This window comes from Podarcis cretensis (assembly GCF_951804945.1).
Source record: "Podarcis cretensis genome assembly, chromosome: 16".
In the NCBI taxonomy this organism is placed as follows: Eukaryota; Metazoa; Chordata; class Lepidosauria; order Squamata; family Lacertidae; genus Podarcis; species Podarcis cretensis.
Window position 1 is genome coordinate 13,171,738 of NC_137186.1, and position 9,036 is coordinate 13,180,773.

Consider the following 9,036-nt stretch of genomic DNA (forward strand, 5'->3'; position numbering starts at 1 on the left):
GAGAATCAGGCTTGGTGTCAGCACCAGGCATTTTCTGGCAGCTGCCAAGAGCCCCCAGGACCCCCTCTGCCCCCTCCTCCTCTAGTTTACAATTTGTCTTGGGCTGTATCCATGTTAGCCCTCCTCAGAGTAGAGCTATTGAAATCAATGACCATGACTAAGCTCAAGTCCATTCATTCCAATGGGTCTTCTCCAAGTAGGACTTAGTTGGATACCATGCACCACAGGGGTAGCGGATGTAGTGCCCTCCAATTTAGTTGTTGAACAACAACATTCTCCCCTAATTATAGGCCAAACTGAGTGGGGCTGATGGGAGTTTGAGTCCGACAACCTCTAGGAGAGCATTGTGCTGGCTTCCCCTGATCCACGTGAGGCAGGCAGCTGCCATTTTAGATGCGTAGCATGGCATTGTGGGAAACCTAAAGTAGCAGGTACCTCGCCATCAGGCTTTCCCTCCAACATCAATTTATTTAAGTTCCCGGGGTGGGGGATATGAATTCTATAAACAAACAACAAATAAATAAATCCCCCTTAGGTACTGGCCATCACAGTATCCTGCAGCAGCTAATTCCATAGGTTAACAATGCGCAACTCCTGTATCCACACCACCATATAGTGAAAGCCCAATTATACCACTTAAGGCTTAAGCAGTCATGTCTTCCCCCAGAGAACCCTGGGAACTGTAGGTTGCCCCTCAGAGAGCTAAAATTTCCACCCCCCCTTAACAAAGGACAGTTCCCAGGGTGCTTTAGGGGAAGCCATGTGCTTTACATGTATGGTGCGAATGTGACCTATGTGAAGAAACACTTCCTTGCGTCTTTGCTCATTCAGCTTCCTTACACAACCCACGGTTCTGAGGGAAAGTGAAGGGACCTCTCTCTCTCACTCACTCACTCACTCTCTTCACACCATGTATAACGTTATAAGTCTTAATTACGTTGATTATGTCTCCCTAGACTAGATTAGGAAACCTGTAGCCTTCCAGATGTTGATAAGACCCCTCTTATCATCCCTGGGCGTTAGCTACGCTGACTGGGGCTGACGGGAGTTGGGAGCCCATCTGGAAGCTTACAGCTGAAGTTCTAAGCAGTGGCGTAGCGTGGGTTGTCAGCACCCGAGGCAAGGCAAGTAATTTGCGCCCCCTAACCCATGGATTTTAGTAGGGGCAGAGAGCTGCGAGTGCGAGCGCCCCCCCCCAGATGTTGCGCCCGGTGCGGCCGGCCCCCCCTGCACTACGCCACTGGTTCTAAGCTAAAAAGTTCAAACATCTCTCAAACTTTCCTAATATAGAGGAGTTGCTTCAGCCCCCCTGATCATTTCAACTGCACTCTCTGCTACTTTCTGCAGCTCTGTGATATCCTTTTTTGAGACTGGTTAGTCAGAACCATACATAGTATTCAAACAGTCTTGCGCCATATATTTATTGCGAAGCTTTACGAAACTGGCAGGTCTGCTTTCAGATAGCTTGCCTAAGAATCTCCAGCAAGGAATCTCTCCTTGTTGGTGCTGACACACAAAGCAGGTTGATGTTTTCATAGAGTTATCCAGCACAACCCCAGGATCTCCCTTTTCTAGTTAGCCTCTACCAGTTCGGAACAAACCGGTTTATATGTTTATATATGAAACCCTTTACGCTTACTTACACTAAACCCCAATTGCCGTTTTTGTTGGCTGTTCGTCCAGTGGAGATATTTGTAGTCTGCTCAGATTGTCACCATCCTGAATAGTTTGCTGTCACTCACAAACTTGGCTAGCTCACTGCTCACCCCTGACTCAAGATCACTTATGAATGTTAAACAGCACCAGACCCAAACAATACAGATCCAGCTCCCTCCCCACGACCGTGAGAAATGTATACTTATCCTTACAATTTGTTCTTTAAGCAAATAACAATCCATTAAGGCAATGCACAAAAGTTTACTAAAAATTCTTTGGCCAGAGATTCTGTCAAAAGGTTTTTGGAAATCTAGGGAAGTTAGTACAGTACAAGGTTGCCAAGAATGGCTTTCTCTTTGCAAAAGCCGTGCTGATTCTTCCTCAGCAAGGCTTATCGTTCAACATTCTTTATCATTCTAGCTTTAATCATGCTTTCTACCAATTCTCATGGGACAGACATTAAGCTAAGAGGCATCATTTCTGCATCCCTTTTCAAAAAAATAGTGTCGTGCTCAGCTATGCCCTACTCATCCAGTAAAAAACATTATTTTTGTTAGACCAGCAATTTCACATTTGAGTTCTTAAATAAGTCTTGGGCAGACCACTGACTCATAAACCTCGAGCCCTGGATTCAAATCCCGCTACTCAGCCATGAAGTTCAGTGGGAGATTTGACTTAACCTACCTCACAGGGTTCTTGCAATAATAAAGTGGTAAAGGGAGAAAAACCCCAACCCTGTACTGTATATGCTCTGAGCTCTTTGCAGGGTAGAATGATAATCTAATAAAAACATATTGAATCAAGGTTCCACACACACACACCACCAAGCCTCCTCCATTTTTTAAAGACTGCTTACACACCATACATTTAAAGCCCACCCTCCCCCACCCCCAATAATCCTGGGAACTGTATTTCACCTCTCACAGAGCTATGGTTCTTAGCACCCTTAGCCAACTACAGTTCCCAATAATCCTGCAGGCCAAAAATGTGCGTTAAATGTACAGTAAGAATGCGGCCCAACTGTATAAATACAAACAGGGTAACCTGCATTTTGCTGTGCCAGCTTGCAAAGTTTTGATTAAAATTAGAATGCACACAAAATCCTATTTACCCTGTCAAAGATTTTATTTCACTGCATTGTGCTCCACACTACACAGCAGCAACTATGAAGTTCCTACCCACCACCCCACACTTTGCCTTTGTCATCTGAAAGGATTTGGCTGTTCTCAATGCACCCTCTCAAACTCACCCCCCCCCCATCCATGGCATCACAGGACTGTGGGAATCCCCCTTAGGCCCTGTATTAGTGGGGTGGGGGGGAGCTCACAAGACAGGAATTTTAATAGAGACCATATGCACTCCCATTGGTCAGCACGCTAAATACCCAGAGACCCTGAAACTCTGTCTGGAGATGAAAAGGAAATGGGGGTGGGCACTGGAGGCCGGGAGCTGGTTCCGGACACTGCAAAGGACTCCAGAGCGGGGGGCCATTTCCAAGCAGCTCTGTAACAGCATGCCCCCACCCCGCAAATCTTACATCACCCACCCACACAGAGAGCCCTTCCCTCATCAGCTGCCCTCTGGACTGTTATCGCTGTGGGAACATTGAACGGGAATCATTGTTCCAGGCTCTCCCACTTATGATAAGGAAACCGCTGTAAAAATGAGAACCTGGGCGGAGGCGAAGTCAGTCAGGGATCGTATCTAATGCTCACACATTGATATTTCTGGGGCAGGGTGAGGAGAGATAGAGGGTGGAAAGGCAAAACACAAGGCATCCCCCCCAAAATAACCCAAAACGTTTAAATGTCAATATCGCCATCACATGCCAGCGGCGATTTCAAGGGTACTTAAGAGAAGCAAAGGGCACCCTGATATCAGGATAATGCAGGAGGAAGAATGAGGGGTACCTCAAGATGAGCTCTTCATTTGCTGGAAAGTGGAAGCACACAAAACCCCGTTCAGATTGCCCTGTCTAATCCTACAAGCCCCAGTGAAGCCACCCATCTGTATGAATCTGTTGCACCCCTCAGGATATGTCAGTCAGGAGAGCAAGAAGCTCTTGAACTCAAGGTCATGGGTTCGAATCCCATGTTGGACAAAATAATCCTGCATTGCAGGAGTTGGACTAGATTACTCGCATGGTCCTTTCCAACTCTACAATTCTATGATTCTTTTAAACTACAGGTTGTCTCCAATACGTTACTCCTATTCAGAGTAGACCCACTAAATTCAATCCACATAATTAACTGGGAACCATTAATTTCAATGGCTCTACTCTTAAGTAGAATGACTTTCTTCCTCTTTCCTAGCAAACATGGAGATTCCCTCCACAACGTAGACACCTGCCCCCCCCCCCCATTTTATCCTCACAATAGCCCTATGAGGCAGGCTCAGCTGACAAAGATCAAAGAGAGATTGAGGCAATTGCTACCACTCTCCCCCCAGGGAAATTAACTGACCTGGGAAATTATCCGTTTTTGAGAACTGTTTTGAAAGGAAACGGATGGGAAGGGGGAAATTAGCCGCAATTTGCTGCTTGACATTCTGGCCCCGCAGATCTGGGCTGGGATGCTGGAGAATGAGGAGAATTAAGATCAGAACCAGACAGGGGAGGAAAGAAGGGAAAGTATTCCTTGTTTCCCCATGTTGTTTGCAGTGTTGGCTGGGCAGATGAGCTCTCCATCTTCGACTATTCCAGGCAAGAAACAGGATTCCCCCGAGAAAGGATTTGTCCTCACAGCTGTTTGAGAAGCATTTCTGAGGCGAAAGGAGGAGGGGAAGAGGGCCATTGGGGGTGTCATTTGGCAGACACCTCAGAAACATGTTTCCTCAGGCTGTGCAAATAGTCATTAGATTCACATCCTTGGGTAAAAAAAGGCGGGGAGAGAAAGTAGCAAACAATCAGAGTGAGGGGAAAAGAAGAAATATGGGCAGTTGAAGGTTGCAAAATCCCTTGCTTTCTCTCACCCCCAGACACATGTACACGCATGCACCTCTCTCAAACCAGGCCCACGTGACACCTGTCTTGCCTCCAAAACAGCCTGCCACCCTCCCAGCACCAATGTGGCCTGGCACAGGATGCCACAAATCACTAGGCCCACATACCCCACCCCCCCCACACTCCATGAATTCGCCACATTTTAGAAGAGATCTTCTGGGCGGGAGTGCAGAGAATCGGTGAGATTGTGGGTGTTTGCAGGAATTTTTCCAGCAAGGAAGAGTAAAACGCTGAAAGCGGGAAGCAGGCTGATTCCTCAGCCCAAAATGAAAATATTGTCTGTATATTTTGCCTCCTATCTCAGGTTCTACGAATGCTAAAAACCTGACTCTTTGGTAAAAAGAAAAGAAAACTGAGACTATGGTTCCTCCCCAGGAGGGAACTTCCCCCTTCCCCACCCCAGAGTGAACACCTACAGATAAGACACAAAACTGTGAGCGTGTTTACACACAAACCACAAACCAGTGTCAGAGATTTCTTGTTAACACCAAACTTTCGCCCAGTTTTCCTCTAACAGAAGGAGACAGACTTCCCTATCCATGCTCACCCTCCCCATAATATCCTGACACAGGAGTCTGGGTTGTGTATACAAAACACACACACATGTGCACAAAGAGAAAATATCCCTTTGTGTGTACTGGAGCTTCCCTTAGCATTTTTCCTTAACAGTTTCAATCAGGACAAGTCCTGAATTCCTTCCCTTAAGTCCTGAATCTTCTCTACTAAGGGGTGATTGCCTGCCCCCCACTATCTTCCCCCCCTCTCCCTGACACAAAAACCCCCTTTGATCAATGAGAGGGGCCCAGGCCCATTGATCTAGCTTGTATGTCTTTTTTTTCTTGCCTAAGGCTCTGGGCTTCCTTTTTTGGGGTTGGATAGAGCAAAAGGAAGGAAGGCCAAGAGGGCTGTTGTCATAGTGCTTAGATTGTGAAACCCCCAGCAGGGCCGAAGGAGGGAAAGTAAGGGGGGGCAGAAGTCAGAAGAAACTTGTTCCTGCCCCCCAGTAACCAAGGCCCCAAGGGAATGGAGGAAATAATCAAGGATTTCTTATTTCTGCCCCACAATCACTGGGCCCCACTGAAGTGATCCAGAGGGTCCCTTCGCTGTAAACACCCAAAGCCCCATTCAGGCTGATCTGCCAAATCCACCCCCACAATTCAAATGCCACCCATCTACTCATTCTAGGTCCCACATATAATATTTATTGGTTTTTAACCTCACTCTTCCACCAAGGGCCTCAGGCCTCTACCTCCCTTCCAGTTCTTCCTAAGCAACTACACTCTATTCTGAACTTAAAAATGGAAAGCGTAATGCTGGTGGTCAACAAAAGAGGTTCAAAGACTGTCTCAAGGCAAATCTTTTAAAATGTAGTATAAACACCAACAATTGGGAAACCCTTGCCTGCGAGCGCTCCAGTGGAAAACAGCCTTTACCAAAGGTGTCATGGGCTTTGAAGACACTCGAACTCAGGACGCAAGGGAGAAACATGCTAAGAGGAAGGTACGCTTGGCAAATCCACACCGTGATCAACTCCCACCTGGAAACCAATGTCCCCACTGTGGAAGGATGTGTGGATCCAGAATTGGCCTCCACAGTCACTTATGGACTCATTGTTAAAACCGTGTTTATGGAAGACAATCTTACTCGGCTACGAGTGATCGCCAAAGAAGAAGATGATAAACTCTCCCCACACCCGACACCATCCGCCCATCTCCAAGACAGACCCAAACTCATAGAGCTTCAGAGACTGCCTTTGCTTCAATTTTGGGTCTAAGTAGCTCAGTGGGGCAGGCCTGTATGCATCTGCCGCAAGAATGCACCCCACTGAGAGCACCCCATGAGCATACACACACTCCAAAGGCTTGGCCAGTCCCCTTGCAGGCAGATTCCCCTATAGAGAACACCCATGTCCCATAGAGAGCCCCTTTGAATTGCAGTACAGTACACAACCTCTTTTTATAATAAAAAACACTTCATGTTCATGTACACACACCAAAATCAACATTCGGGGCACATGGGAGTATAAATGCACCGGAAACTAAATGGAAGCGGGTGGGCTGGGGGAGAGACAGGGGTAGGGGGCTGGCAGTCAACAGAGGATTCAACAAAGCCTCCCTCTTTTTACAAACACTGAGAAAAAGTTGGAAATGTTGGAAGGGGGGGGGCGGAAATGCTTCTTGTCTCCCTAGATACCACCCAGCGCATTGCACATTTAAAGAAAAAAAATCCTTCCGGCGCAAGGAAGGCAAAAAGATAGCTTGATTTGAAGACTTCGGGAGGTTAAAGTTCCTGAAAAAGGAAAAAAAGGCAAGGAGGGGTCTGTCTCCAGAAAGAGTCAGGCTAACAGGAGAGAAAGAGAGAAAGCAGGAAGAGTGGGAGGGAGAAGGTATCAACTCCACCCAGTGCGTTGACAGCTCAGGGCAAGGGAGCCTTGGAGAGGTCACACTTGGGGGCAAGGGGAACAGGGAAGCGAGACAGGGGAGGGTCAGGCTGAAGTTTGCAAGTGGAAGTTGGAGGATTGTGTTGGAGATATGTTATAAGGGGGCTTAAAGGAGAGGAAAAGGCAGCTTTGGGGCCCGCTGAGAAGGTCTTTTCCAAGGAAAAGTGGCTCTACTAAAGGAAGAGATAGGGCGGGGTGAAACAAACAAGTCAGAGGGGACCCCCGTCTTTTCTCCAACCCCTTCCCAGGTTGTTGCTCTGCTGCGAATTGTGGGTATACGTGTGTCAAGAAATAGAAGCCAAAAAGAAATAAATAGCAGAATTAGGGACTGGGAAGGGGGCTTCCCAAGACTGATGGAGAAAAGAAATACTCTTTCAAGGAAGTGGGGGGGGGGGGCCACTTAATAAAGAGACCTTTTTTCTCTCCTTTGGGAAGGGGCGCCTATGCAAACCATGGGGGAGCTGCAGATAAGTGAAAGGGGGGATTTGTTTCTGCAACAGAGTTTGCACGAAGCCGCCAAAAAAATAAATGAATAAAATAAAACTCAAATGTAAAGAATTGGGGAGTTGCAAAGGAATGGAATTTAGGAGTGTCATAGGAGATAAGGGGGGAAGGAGGAGGAGAGTAATCTAGAGAGGGAGTCAAAAAGGAGGTCTAAAGTGTAGGAGGATAGAGGAATAATATATTTCTCTCTACAAGAAGGGAACCCCCAGTAAATAAAACAGCGGGGTGTAAAGATACAGATAGGGGACAAGATTGCTTCCCAGAAAGGATCCACCACCCCACAAAAAAACCCAGAGGCAGCAGCAGAATAAGAGAAGGGGGAAAGCAGGGGAAATGGGCAAACTACCAAATCTTTACTTTTGGAAGTCAGCGGGTTCCCCCAAAAGTAAACCAATGGGGTACGCGGGCATGGAAACACACTGTTGCGCAGGAAAGACCGACAATCTGAAGCGAGGGGACAAGTGAGGGAATGGGGGCTTCTGGGGCCCACGCACCCACCCCTCTGAAAAGGGGGGTCCTCTCTAAGATCAAAGCAAGCCTGCAGAAGGGAGGGTGGCTATTTTGCAAGAAAAGTTTGCAACGCGAGGAAGGGGGAGATGTGGGCTCGTCCCGCCCTCCGAGACTCACCTCGTCCCATTTGATGAACTTGCTGCCTTTCATCAGGGTCTCCGGGACCTTCAGGGGCTCCAGCTGGAGCGCGTGGACCTCCGGGCGCGCCCCGGCCATGGCTGCGGCGCTCCTGGCCCGGGACCCCCGCTGCCCGTGCCGAACCGCCGCCGCTGCCTCTCCCTGGGCGGGGACTGCGCGCAGGGGTGGGACCGGCCCGGGAGAAGGCGCTTAAAGAGACCGCCCGGCTCCTTCTTGGAGGGAAGCGGAGGAAGGAGGAGCTGCGTGGCGGGGCTGGGAGCGAGGACTCCGGCGCGCAGTGCTCCGAGCGCGCGTAAGCCCCGCGGGGATGGTGGCGAGGGTTTACTTCTGGAGAAACCTGCCCGGGATTGTAGACCGTGCGGTGCAGTGGTTAGAGAAGCTCCAGATGTTGTTAAGACTCCAACTCCCATCATCCCTGGCCAGTGTCCATGCTGGCAGTGGGCTGATGGGAGTTGGAGTCCCAACAACATTAACTTATGGTCTGTGTATGTGGTTTGGGAGCTGCAGGGTCAGGGGGAAAGCAATGCTGTCCAAGGGTGTAAAGACTGCGGAGAGAATAATTGGGTGCACTCTTCCCACCTTGGATCAAATCTATGCTTCCAGGCGCCATAAGAAAGTTGCAGAGATAGTGCAGGATAGTGCGCACCCCAGAAATGATCTCTTTCAGCTTCTGCCTTCTGGAAGAAGGTACAGGGTTATAAAGACTAGGACTAGCCGCCTGAGAAACAGTTTCTATTCAAATGCGATTTTGGTTTTAAACGCAGTGTAAGGTAGTCTCTAGGGCGCT

At 48.5% G+C, this 9,036-nt stretch overlaps 1 protein-coding gene across 2 annotated transcripts in view; it reads right to left on the reverse strand.

The window, feature by feature from the left end:
- PLCB3 (phospholipase C beta 3) overlaps window positions 1–8,362 on the reverse strand; it is a 68,750-nt gene extending 60,388 nt beyond the window's left edge. For both annotated transcript variants that reach the window (XM_079957931.1, XM_079957930.1), the window contains exon 1: window positions 8,229–8,362. In XM_079957931.1, the coding sequence (XP_079814057.1) occupies window positions 8,229–8,327 (99 nt within the window). In that variant the 5' untranslated portion in view covers window positions 8,328–8,362. The remainder of the gene's footprint in view (window positions 1–8,228) is intronic.
- Window positions 8,363–9,036: the final 674 nt, after the last annotated feature.